The sequence below is a fragment of the Seriola aureovittata genome, chromosome 23 (genome assembly GCF_021018895.1).
Source record: "Seriola aureovittata isolate HTS-2021-v1 ecotype China chromosome 23, ASM2101889v1, whole genome shotgun sequence".
Taxonomy (NCBI): Eukaryota; Metazoa; Chordata; class Actinopteri; order Carangiformes; family Carangidae; genus Seriola; species Seriola aureovittata.
Window position 1 is genome coordinate 17,726,577 of NC_079386.1, and position 13,068 is coordinate 17,739,644.

Below are 13,068 nucleotides of genomic sequence, written 5' to 3' on the forward strand. Positions count from 1 at the left end.
TGTTACTAATAACACTTTCCATGGTCCTACTGCTAATGCCGCAGTAACTGCAAAGCCACTGCTACACCTGCACTTTGACCACAGACAGTCTATGACTTGAAGTACCAGTACTGAAGTACAAGTACTGCATCTCCAAAGTACGGTGATTGCGTAAATGTACTGCGCTTTCCCCGGGTGGATATATGGTTCCCAACCTGATGTACCCCACAGTAACGTCCATCCAAGTAAATAATTAGAATGAATTTAAACTTGTGTGTGTTTTATTTAACACTGTTAACTGTACAAAAGTGGATATTGTCACCACTGTTTTTCATTTTAATCCATTAATTTCAGCTTTTTGCTACATATTAATTAATTAATATTCATATTATTAATTATTTCAACCACAATATTTCAATTAGGAAATGGAGGAAATGTCAGTAAACTCTGATCAGGTATTACTTAGGCTCTCTTTAAAACGTTTCAGTATATAAACTGTGGCAGGAACAAAAGCAACACCTTCATCATTGTTTCCGTCCGGTTTGACAGGAAACTGCATTACGTTTAGAAGAAAACCTGCTCGGACGTAGAGGGACGTCTCTGTCACTGTTCTCTGTGGGGGTGGACAGATTTAAAAGAAATAGGGTCAAACTGAGGTCAAACTAATTTTTTCTCATTTACATTGTAATCACAATAACACAGTTTACAAAAAATACAATATTACATGGCAGGTTAAATAGCAATTTATGCATTAGGCTGCAAACAGCCCAGTACACATGCAAAATGATCATCTGATATACATTTCATATTTGCAAAAAAGAAAAAAAATGAATGAAATGAAATTAGGATACACATGTGCACATAAAATATGATTAAATATAACTTGTATTATCTGTAAGCATGTCTTTGTGTGTTTATATTAACTGTCTGCTGCCCTCAAGTGGCCAGAAAAATCAAGTAATGCAACTTAAAGTAGCACATATGAAGTAATTTGTAATTATAATAATACAAACCTCTTTAGTGAAAACCAGGTCTATGGCTAACATTCATGTCCTCAGTATTTCAGGTTCATTTAAATCCCCTGAAATGCAGGTTATATTCTACAATTGACATTTACACACTATGAAATATTTATATTTTTACATCTCCTCAAAGGTCTCAAAATTTCACTTTTTTCTGAGCAACTTTTCATTAGCTTTTGATACTACTCCCAAAAAATTAAACATATAAATTGAAATTGAAAATATACATTTTAAATTTTCTATAAATGGTGAGAAAAACCATGAGTAAAATAAAATAGATTTCAATCTGCTGTGTTTGAACTTTATTTTGTAATAATTTTCTACTTAATTTTCCAAAAGAAAAAGAAAAGTTTGCTTATTTCGTAACCCGGAACTGCCCGTTTGGGCGGGGTCACGTTCTCTGCCGCTCGGGAACATCTCTGAATGACCGTGGAAGTCACCGCCCCTCCGGTGAGCACAGGTCAACACATCGAGCACACTCTGCGTAGAAAACAGTTCCGGGTGTGTTTGTCTCCTCTCTGCTGCTTTAGCTTTTCACAACTTTTTCTCGTTCAGTTTGTTAATATTTTAACAGAATGAGGAGCTAACGCGGGAACAAGAGGAAAAGTCCGACGCTTTAAGAAGAAGAGGAAGTTTGTGTTTTAGAGCCGTGAAGGTAAAAACGGTTTCAAGTGTCACCTTTGTTTGTTTGTTGTCAACCGGTCTCACCTTCTGTCCTGCTCTTTACGCCACAGAAACTGCAGGAATATTAATGTAAAAACACATTTTTATTCACTTTGCCACGTGTCGAAATACTTTCCATCGAAGCTGAGTTCAGTTTGACCTTAAAAACAACATTTGCACAGTTTATTTATTGCACTAAAACTAACTGACTACAGGCTGTGGTCTGTGCTGCTGTTCAGTTATGTGCTTACACTGATAATTACAGCTGTTTCTACTCTTTTCTCCACTTTCACTGGAAAAAAATTAAGTGAACAAAATCATTTGAACAATAGCTGAACATTAAAACCTTCATAAAAGTAGGTTTTACCACTAGATTGGTTTTAATTAGGTGTACCTAATAAACTGGCACCAACAATCAAAAGCTATTGATTAAAGCATCAAATCTGCACATTGCGTGAAGTAGAACCATCAAATTTTGGGGATTTGTGCTCGAATGTTAGTTTAAATGATAGATCAATAATATTTGCTGATTTATTTTCTGTCGATTGACATATGGATCAGCTGCAGCTTGACACCCATTGATGGTTGATGTGATGCTGAGCTCACTGAGCTTCTTCTGTTTAATTCCATCTTCCTGTTATTAAGCAGAAGTACAGATAAAGCCAATAACGTTAACGTTGAGCGGAAGTTTTTTACTTGTTGATTTGTAAAGATATCAATCATCAGCCACTGTTTTTTAAAGATATGCAGAAGTCTTTATATTTACTATATTTACACAGGAATAACTTTTATGTTTGCTTTCACAAGACGTCCTGTGGATGTGCAGGGACACGCCCTCACTGGTGTTTCCTGGGGTTGTCAGGTGTTCTGGGTCTTTCAACATCAAACACCTTCCCCCAGGTGACCGAGCCCCCCCCCCCCCCACCTGGTGACTCTCCGTCTGTGGCATCAATAATTGATTTGATGGTCTTTCTATAACTGATCATGACTTTGCAGAGTGACCCACCTGAAAAACCCAGACATCCCACAACTAAACCATTGAACGCAGCCTGGATCGTTAAGATTTGATCTGTCTGTATAACTTACATGGTCGTTTCTGGCTTGTGACATCACATAAGGGGTCAAAGTTCACACTTTATAACCCACCATACACTTAAGATGAGGTGTTTGTACTTTGCACTCACTGTAAATAAGGTTTTAAGGGAATTGTTTATTGCCTTTTAACAGGAGCGGGGAAGTTGCAGCAGATATATAAACATTAATCCAGTTATAACCTTAAAGTCTATAATATTCTGATCCACTGTGACTCTGCTGTTGAACATACACACCGACGTAACAACAGGGCGGGGGCCTGTTGGCGTGGACCGACTCACAGGCTCCATTAAAACACAGACACATCCTGACACGTTCACTATTCATGTTGCCGTCGGTTACAATTGAGGTATGAAGTGTGTTTGTCACTTACTTAATTTCTTTAACTGCAGGCTGTTCAAGTTGTGTTTTCATTTTTTTGGTTTCCTCTTGCATGAAGCCCTGTGTGTACGGACTTTTATTTTGGAAATCCATGCAGCAGTGAGAGCATTAGATGGACAGATGACAATAATATGAGCGTCTTTGTCAGGGAGAGTTTTCTGTCTTGTCTCCTTTTGCATCTCTTTGTGATTGTTTTGCATCCTTCTGGTTATTTTACATTTTTTGTGGCTGTTTAGTATTTCTTTGTGGTTGTTTAGTATTTCTTTGTGGTTGTTTTGTATTTCTTTGTGGTTGTTTTGTATTTCTTTGTGGTTGTTTGTGAAGAAAAATCTGAGAAAATCTTGGCTGCTTTGTACTTTAGAGTAAAAGTGTCACTCATTTGTCATTCAACTGTGAAAAATACAGTTCAAAAAGAGAGAGAGAATAAAACTGACAAAATGTAAAATCATTAAGACAATAACATAAAGCATAGATTATTGTGTAAATTTGATGACTCACAAAATTCCTTTGAAACAGCAAAAGAAGAAAGATCAGAGACGAACAATAAAAACTACAATGATGAAACTAAAGTTAAAGTTCAGTTGATGAGTCTCTGTTTTTATGTTTAATTTCCCTCTCCTCTGCCTGGATTCAGTGTTAGGAAGTCATGTTTTAGTTTCAGACACAGTTTCCGTCCGTTACAGGTGTGAATGTTCGACACTGAGGTCGTCCTGTGTCATCAGAAAACTAAACACTTTAAAACACTGAGGACGTGGAAACATCAGGAGAATTTTTTTTTAACAGTAGATTTTTATTGTTAAAATTTAGTTCCCTTTGATTAACTGGTGAAACACTTTGGACTTCCTGCAGTTTGTGTGCTTCCTCTCTTTGACCACTAGATGCTGCTGTTTACCTGTTTACCTGCTGTTCACCTGCTCTGATCGTTACAGTCCTGAGCTTCAGTTCAACTGCTCAGATCAAACCAGTTTTCTAAGCAGCTCTGGAGTCACAATGTAAAAATTAAATATTTGTAAACTGCTTAAAACGCCTGGTATTATAATAAACCCTCAGATGAAGTATAGTTGATGCTTTTCTTCATCGTGAATGAGAATAAACTGAATATCTTTTGGTTTTAGACGCTTGATCAGACAAAACAAGACACTTGATTGTGTCGCTCTGGGGAATTATAATTTGTTCTGAATATTTCATGGAACAAACGATTAATCAAGAAAATAAAACTTCGATGCCGCAATATTTTTGCTGTTTCCACCATTTTTTTTCCTAATGAATCAGTAAAAATCTATAAATGAATATAAAACAAACCTTTATACAATTAAATACAGAACACACAGCCATGAAACACATGACTGAAGTAGAATAAATAACTAGAAACATATAATGCACCATTTTCATGTTACTTCATTTTCCATAACATTATATTCCTGTTTCACAATACAGTTTGATCCTATACATAATATAAATATTATTAATATAATATAATCTTTTTTTTATCTTAAAGAAAGATACCAACAGTGAATTAAAAGATATTTTCTGTTTTATCTCTGAAGGAAGAAGAAGATGGAGGCGGCGGAGGAGAGAGGAGACGTCAACGTGGCGTCCAACATCACAGAGGAAGAAACTCCTCCCACGGTGAGGCGGCATGAAAACCACTGTGTTACTGTACAGGTGACATTTCTTCAGTTCAGTTACATCATAGCTTTACCTTCAGGTGTGTTTACGGCTGCAAACCCTGGAGCAATCTTGGTGTTAAGATACTGATCAAGCACATGAGGTTTGATTCATTGCTTCATCGGGACCCGAATCTTAAACGCCAGTAAAACGTTTCAGCTGATGGCCTCTGCCAAATATTGATAAGAAACTAAACGATCAATGAAAGAGCAGCATTACATCCTCTTATAGTCACAGACTGCAGCTGAGTCGTGTCATTACAGACTCATTATTCCTCCCTTCCATCAGCGTCATTGGCTCAGCAATCAACGATATCAAACACACATGTGGTTGATTTATTTGTGCTTTACAGTTCCTCCACGCACAGGAACACGTTACGCAACCAGTTAAATAAAAGAATAGAAACGGCGTGCGGCAGCAAACGAACGGCCTCTACAATGTTATCAGCGGTCGTCACGACAACAAAAACAAAGCAGAGTGATAAACGGTGACAGTGAGTGGATGAAACGGATGAGAAAGTGTTTTTTGTGTGTGTGATAAGACGACCGCTGTTGTGGTTAATAGTGATGGAGTGAGGGCAGGTAACAGGAGCGGTCACACTGCGGTGATGTCAGCAGGTGACTCACCTGTGTGCAGAGCAGCGATAAAGAGTAAAGCAGCTGATGGGAAATACTTTTATCTGAAGTGCTGATCCATAAGAGGATATAAAACCATCTCAGTGTAGTTTTACATCTCCTCTCTCAGGCTTCTCTCTGCAGCTCTAGTAACAACAGGTCGGTGAGCCAATCAGGAGAGAGGAGGCTCTGAGCCTCTCTTCTGATTGGCTGATTGTTTTCTGAGTGATCCAATAAAAATATAGCAGATTTCAGTTAAAAACACTCAGAGAAACCAAATCCTGCAAGGGTTGGATGGTGGGTCCAGGTGGGCGGGGCTTGGTGACTGCTTTGTTGTGACATCACAAAGTTCCAGAAGTCCTGACGGCTGGTTTTAAGGCTCAGTTTCTGAATACAGGCTGTGTGCATTTCTCTGTGGACTGAGGCTTTGATACTTTCACAGTATTAATATAGAAGCTAGAGCTGATCTATAATCTATAATCACACTACACATGGACACAGACCTTTACACTGGAGGAGCTTTAAAAGAAACAGTTACTGCAGGTTCATTAAAGAGTTTTATCTGGACTGGCCCTTTAAGAGCTCATTGAAGAAACTAATGTCTCCGCTCGCTGTCACACACCAGCTCCTAACCTTTGGAAAGAGCAAAGGTGTGTGTGTGTGTGTGTGTGTGTGTGTGTGTGTGTGTGTGTGTGTGTGTGTGTGTGTGTGTGTGTGTGTGTGTGTGTGAGGCTCGTTTTGCGTCACTACATGCCTCGCTGTCTCTTCAATGCGACACAACAACTTTGAGCCAAATTCATCCACAGGTGTGTGTGTGTGTGTTTATACTTGTATGTTTGTGAGGACCACTTCTTCACTTAGCGACAGACATTCAATCAGCTGTTTGAAGGTAAAGCTTTGAATGAGGGTTCAGGGTCAGACCTTTAGCTGTGATAGTTAAAGTTAAGCTCAGAGTCCTGGGATTACATTATGTCAGTGAAGGTCCTCACAACGATAGAAGCACAAACGTGTGTGTGTGTGTGTCATTACCTCTCATCTGCATCAGGTGACTATTTCCTGTCTTGAGTGCTCCAGTGACCCCTGACCTCTTTTTCCTGCCGCCAATCACAACAGGGAGCCATCATCTCTGTGGCAACCTCACAACCTTTTGATCTGGGCTCTGATTGGCCGCTGCAGGCTCCGGTTCCCACGGCGATCCCTCCATGTGTTGTCACGGTTGCTTTGACTCACGACCTTTGACCTCTTTGCCGTCGGTTACTGGTGATGTTGCTCTTCTCGGATGCTGTGGCTCGTGCTGCATTCGAGAGCAGCTGGAAATTATGGAATAATGGGGTCTTCTTTAAATATCATAAAGTTGTTATTTCCTTTTGCTCTTTCCTGAGAAATAACTACTGTAAGGGGACAAATACATATTATAGATAACTCTCCGCTCACAAGCTTCTCTGATCAAGACCATGACAGATGCTGCAGATGTGAAAAAGTAGAAAATATGTGGTGAGAAGTTGTGTTGAACTGTCAGGACATAAGAGGTTGCGGTTTCACCTGGCTACGACGCGGGTTGTAGGTCCAGTCGTCTCGAAAGCTGATTGGACGTTGTGTCACGTGATTTATTTCTGTGTCTTCTTTTGCTTTTTTCTTCACAGGAAACAAACAGTAACTGCAACCACACTGATGCCGCCTCCTGTCCAGCTGAGGCCACACCTGCGGTCACCATGGAAACGGGCCAGAGCAATGGTAAAAATAGTGAGTTAGGTTTTTCTAATGGGATTTTATTTTAGTTAATGTCAATGTTGACCTTTGACCCCTCCTCCAGATGTTCCAGTGACACCTCAAAAACGAGGGGGTGGACCTGTGGTCGTTCAAGGCAACGGCAAGAACACGGCCAGCGAGAAGCTGCAGAGAGTCCGCAAGTGGAGCATCACCACGTATAAAGTGAGAGGAATCGAACCGGGCTCAGATAATCAATAAATATCGGTGTGATCGGCAGTAACTCTCTCTCTCTCTCTCTCTCTCTCTCTCTCTCTCTCTCTGTGCAGTGTACCAGGCAGGCTCTGTCAGAGAAGCTCGGCCGTGGATCTCGGACGGTGGACCTGGAGCTGGAGCCTCGGCTCGAGCTGCTCAAAGACGACCGACAGCGCTACGATCACATGACCAAGCTGGCTCAGACGCTGGCCAATCAGCTCGCTCAGTTCACAGTGACACAGAAGACCCTGGGGGACGCCTTCTCCGAGCTCAGCCTCAAAACGCCGACGCTGCATGTGAGTCAGTGTTAACACAGCTGCTACTGCAGCAACTATCACAGCACATCTGCACTTTCCTTAAAAAGGCCTCCAGGTGTTAAAGAGACTTTAATTTGTTTTACAAAGATCTTACATGATCCTTCTATCCTGCCACAGGCGCTGATGTCAGATATGAACTGTTTCAGAACAAATAAAACTCCTGTTGTTCCAGACCTCTGATCTTATATAAAATTTGTGGATCTTAAATTAATCATTCATTCTTTTTTGCAGTTAATCCATCCATCCACTTCCTGCTCCTCATCCAGGTCATGTTTAAAGATGAGATTAGGAAATATTTAACTTTACAGCTGACAGAGGTGTCAATTAATTCATGCACTTGAATTCATTTCTTATCATCCTGCTGGCTTTGTGGTAAACACAGAAGAAACCCTGTGTTATTAACTGCCACTGCTAATGCTAATGCTAACACTGCTATTAAAATCACTGTAAATGTCAGTGCTACCGATTCTGCTGCTTCTGACGTTGCTCTGGTGAGGCCTTATGAGCTGATCAGAACCAGCAAACACACTACAGCAAGAATAATAATAATCTCTTTTTATTGATGATTTAGTTGCTCTGAAATCTCATCATTAATCATCAACCAAGTTCTTAATATCACCAGGAGACGATATCACAATAAACTCCTCGTTGACTCTCGGGCTCCACTGTGATTGGTTGTTTTTGTGTTCAGCTCACGTTACTGGTCTGATAAAACTCCGATGCGTGTAACACGTAAACCAGGTGGAGTTCGGTGTGAACGCAGAGGCTCAGAAGTTTCTGTCTAAGAGCGGCGAGACTCTGACGGCGGCCATTAATTCCTTCACGTCCGACATGAACACTCTGGTCAACAAAACCATCGAGGACACCATGATCAACGCCAAGCAGTACGAGGCTGCCAGGTGGGTGAAACACACGCCAAGGACATGTATGTAGACACCATGACACAACAGACATCCAACAGAACTGATTCGTAAAATGTTGAATGTGTAGAAGAAAAACGGATCAATTAATGTATAAAAACATTTCCCCGCCTGTCAGGATTGAGTACGACGCGTACCGGGTCGACCTGGAGGAGCTGAACCTGGGGCCCCGGGACACCGTCACCCTGCCCAAACTGGAGCAGGCCCAGAAGGACTTCCAGAGCCAGAGGGAGCGGTACCAGACGATCAGAGACGACCTGTCCGTCAAAGTCAAGCTGCTGGAGGAGAACAAGGTGAGAGTGACGGAGGGAGGGGTCCGAGTTCTGGGTTCAGGACTCGCAGGGACGTGACAAATCCTTTAATGTTCTTTCTCCGCAGGTCAAAGTCCTTCATAACCAGCTGTGGCTGTTCCACGGCGCCGTAGCAGCTCACAGTTTATCATGTCACCATTTCCTCGAGCAGAACATACGGCAGGCCGGCGAACAGCTCAGCGACCCCAGCATGGACGCCCCCTCCTGGCTGGAGGAAAGTTGACCCGACAAAACGACCACAAAAACTCACCGTGCGGCAGGTTGACAGACGTGGGTTCGGAGGGGGTTTCAGGATCAGTGGACACTATAGTGGGACAAATTTTGGGAGACGCTTGATTTGGGAATTGTGGACTAGAAATGTTCAAAGGTAGTTTATTTATACCAAAGAGGAACTTGGGTATTTGAGAGTTCTCCATAGAATGGGGTGTTAGATACCAGGAAGTTGGGTGGGTGTCCTGAGTGCTGGGGTGTTCAGGCACGTCTGAAAGTCTAAGAAAAGGTGGAATTTCGTCTCTTTCCAGTTCTCAAAATGTTGTAGAGTCGCATAAAAGTCTTGGAAAGTTTTGAAAATAATGCTGAGCATTCGCAAATTATATTTAGGACAAAAGGATCTCAACAATTCTCTCTTCCTGTGTCACTGATATACATTACTTGTCACTTCTGACCTGTTTAACAAGCACACACACATATACATACAGTATGTGCCCCTCCTGGTTTTTCCTTGCCTCTGTCTGAGTGTGTTGGGGAGTAAATCCATCTAATCCTCTGTGAGGTATTAAGCCTTCCTTTGAACTTTAAAAATCCTCAGCCGCTGCCGTCAGAAACTCACAGCCTCAACACTTCACTGCTGGAAAAACAGCCTCGCTGTCTGCATCAGCTAAAGTCGGGTTCCTATATCCAGTTCTGTTTTGAATCCAGGTCCAGGTTGATAAAATACCTGGATCCTCAAACTTTCTGATCTCTTATTGAATCTTTTGTCTTTGCTTGTTCTTTTTTTTATCTGCAAAGAAAACAGAAAACGTTCAGGCAGCAGCTTCTCATTTCCAGCTGCCGCTGACTGTCACTTTCAGCTAATTAATGTTTATGCCAGAAGTTATTTGCTAAAAGGCTAAAATGAAACTGTTCTCTGAATAATGTGTTTATTTTTTGGCCTAGGATTATTGGTGAAGTGAAAGAGGCATGTCTCAGTATCTCCACTCTACCACTGCAAGTGTTTTTGTAGTTCAAAAAGCCGCAGCACAACAACAACAACAACAACAACAACAACAACCCTTGACTTTAAATTTTTTTGAAAAACTCAACCCAAATGGATTCAATAAGGGATCTGAAAGGATTCAGATTTGGTAAACGGATTTTAAACTGGATTCAGATTTGATTAAATGCTACCGAACCGCCACCGTAGCACAAGCTATTCTGCATATTTTGGAAAGATTCAGACAGTTGAAAGTAGTAACTTAGCAGCCACACATGTGTCTGGTTTGCTGCTGGTCATTTCCATCTCTGGTTTGTGTCGCACGGCGTTCAGGATCCTGTGGTAACCAGTAGTTTGCGACGAGCCAAAAACTTGCTGCCGTACGTCAACGACGTTGTCTCGTTCATTGGTAAACAAAGGTTGGTTGAAGCCGATCTGTCAGTCAGCCTCAGATTTAGTTTAAGAAACACTTGTCTGTTTGGCTGCTGGTCATTCGCTTTTGTGGATTACACAGCAGAACAATACTTTAATACCAACCAAAAATATCGCTGTACGCTGACGATGTTGCCGTGTATGTTGGTGGAGGAAGGCTGAATCATTTTGAATGATAACAGCCTTCAAATACCTACATTTATTCAGCTTAGTTTGAAATGCTGAATAAACATGCTGCCTTTTTTTTCTATTCAAAAACAAAGATTCACTCTCTGTCCTTCCTTCTATCCAGTCGGTGGATAAAACAACAGAAACACACGAACAATTTGAAGCAATCTAATGTAACAGTTCTGCTTTTGTTCAGTCTGTTCAAAGAGGTTTTTAATTTAACTTTGTGCTAATTTTTGAGGCAATATTGAATTAGCTTGCATCATATTGTAAAGTGTAACAGTTATTTTATCCACCTACTGTATTTTTCTCGCACTCTTTGCACTTAATCCAAAGCGTAATCTGCCTTCGACATTTCTTATGACACTATGTCATGAAACGTTCAGTGAATTGACTCTTTTTGAACTGTTTTGTTGTATGAATGTGTTTTTGTTTGTGTCGCTGTAGCTCAGGCCTGACAACAACAACTATGCAGTGAGTGTGGATGCTTTTGTGCAATAACGTCCCGTAAACCGTCTCGCCTTAAAAAAGGATATTTACACTGCCAGTTAACGCCTTGTTTCCTCGTGTCCTTTAAAACTGTCCCGCCTGTCTTAAATTTAGCCTTGAAGGGAAATTCCACTCAATTTAAAAATGAAAAACTGTTGTTTCTGTATTAAAAGCCCAACAAGATCTCCAACTGATCAACTTGATCGAACAAGATCTCCAAATATTAAATTCAAATTATTTATTGTTAAATCAAGAAGAAGAAGAAGAAGAAAAAAGTTAAAGAGGAAATTTGCAAATTTAGATTTTAGAAAGCTAGCAAGAAGGTTGGCTTAAAATTAGCGTAGCATTTTCTCTAACTCAATGGTCAATATCCAGTAATGTGAGTAAACAAACTGTGGAAGTTGCAAGATGTGATTGAAAGCCCTGTGGAAAAATATAGTAAGTGGACTTTAAACCTTAAATGTTTGTGTTTCCAAGATTGTGATGTTTTTTTTTTCTTATTTTATTTGTAATCACAAATAATTATCTTATCAACAGAAAACAAAATGAGAAATACATTTTAACACATTATTATACATGTTTTACACCATTTATATTGGGGTTTTTTAAATTAGGGCTTCTTCCTTCACTGTTTTTGTTCAACTTTTTTCCGCTGTAACCAAAAAGCAAAAGTAAGTTTTTGTGCTTCCAGATTATTTTTACCTGTGTTCAGATTAGAGTGAGGAAATGATTCAATTTTCCACCTTTAATATGAGATTAACTACATTCTTCCTGCATTATTTTCAATTTACCAGACTTTTACATAGTTTTACAAAAACCCAAACATAATTTAAATCATTATAACGTCTGATCTGAAACAGCAGAGCGATCTCAGCAGCTAACTGTTGATAAAAAGTTTGGGACTTTTTGACGAGGGAATAAATGTTTTGGGGTTTTTCCAACAACTGCAGTTTCTGTTGTTCCCTGGTTTTCTTCTAAAATCCAGTGAGTTGGACTGCTGACCCTAGATCAGTCTCAGCTGGGCCTATATATATATATATATATATCTATATATATATATATATATATACATATACAAGACCAAATATGAAGAGAATTTAGCTTTTTCATTTGGGATGTAAATGCCAAAACAAGGACCAAAATGTTTAAAAGTAATAAATTGTTTTAATCTTGTTGAAAATGTTTGTATGACAAAAAACAGCCAAATAAATCACTTGAGAGCCAAAACGTGAACTATGTTATAGATATGAGTTTTGTTGAATAAAAAGTTGTTTCAGTCTTGACTTTGAATCTTTGAATCTCTTGAACAGGAACAACGTGTCACCATAAGCAATAAACTGAGATAACTGAACTAATTAACGGTTTTAAGTGCTTCAGGGACTTTCCACCTGGTTTTCACTTTCACTTCGACTCGTTTTCACTCTCTCACAGTCTGAAAAGTTTCTTCGGCAGGATCTCAACGTGACTCTTATTGTCGTCCAGAATTTTCCAAATTATTTTCTTGGAAAATTCCTGGAGAGATTATGCAATTTTGTTTGTCATTATTTATTTACAATTCACAAAAATGTATAAAGAATAGAGTTTCCAGTAATTAATGAATAGTTAAAAGAACATTCACTGTTTATAAACTAAAACTATCTAACTCCAAATAACAGTCTCACAACTATTTCACTTGTAATTAAACCAAATTCCAAAGAGTTTTCCAGGAACTTTAGTGGAAAATTATTAGGAAATTGACTTTACATGATGTAAACATTGCTTGCAGAATATTCAGGGAATAATGATATAATAGTAATTTTCTGGGAAAGTAAGACTGTGTTCATTGTAAAAACATGCGCCAAACATTTGACATTTAACT

General features: G+C 39.7%; 1 protein-coding gene across 1 annotated transcript; it reads left to right on the plus strand.

Moving 5' to 3' along the window:
• The first annotated feature begins 1,507 nt into the window (after positions 1 to 1,507).
• LOC130164843 (arfaptin-1-like) lies at positions 1,508 to 12,493 on the plus strand. Its single transcript, XM_056369832.1, has 8 exons — positions 1,508 to 1,656; positions 4,685 to 4,766; positions 7,063 to 7,153; positions 7,233 to 7,351; positions 7,456 to 7,677; positions 8,440 to 8,597; positions 8,737 to 8,911; positions 8,997 to 12,493. Exons 2-8 carry the CDS (start codon positions 4,695 to 4,697, stop codon positions 9,150 to 9,152), a joined length of 993 nt encoding a protein of 330 aa, XP_056225807.1. The 5' UTR covers positions 1,508 to 1,656; positions 4,685 to 4,694; the 3' UTR covers positions 9,153 to 12,493.
• The last annotated feature ends 575 nt before the right edge of the window (positions 12,494 to 13,068 follow it).

What these genes read in the sequence shown, in the direction of transcription:
- LOC130164843 (XM_056369832.1), top strand. Translation starts at nt 4,695, where the DNA reads ATGGAGGCGGCGGAGGAGAGAGGAGACGTCAACGTGGCGTCCAACATC. An exon ending in GGAAACGGGCCAGAGCAATG is followed by an intron (nt 7,154 to 7,232) that starts GTAAAAATAGTG and finishes CCCCTCCTCCAG; the next exon opens with ATGTTCCAGTGACACCTCAA. An exon ending in AAGCAGTACGAGGCTGCCAG is followed by an intron (nt 8,598 to 8,736) that starts GTGGGTGAAACA and finishes CCCGCCTGTCAG; the next exon opens with GATTGAGTACGACGCGTACC.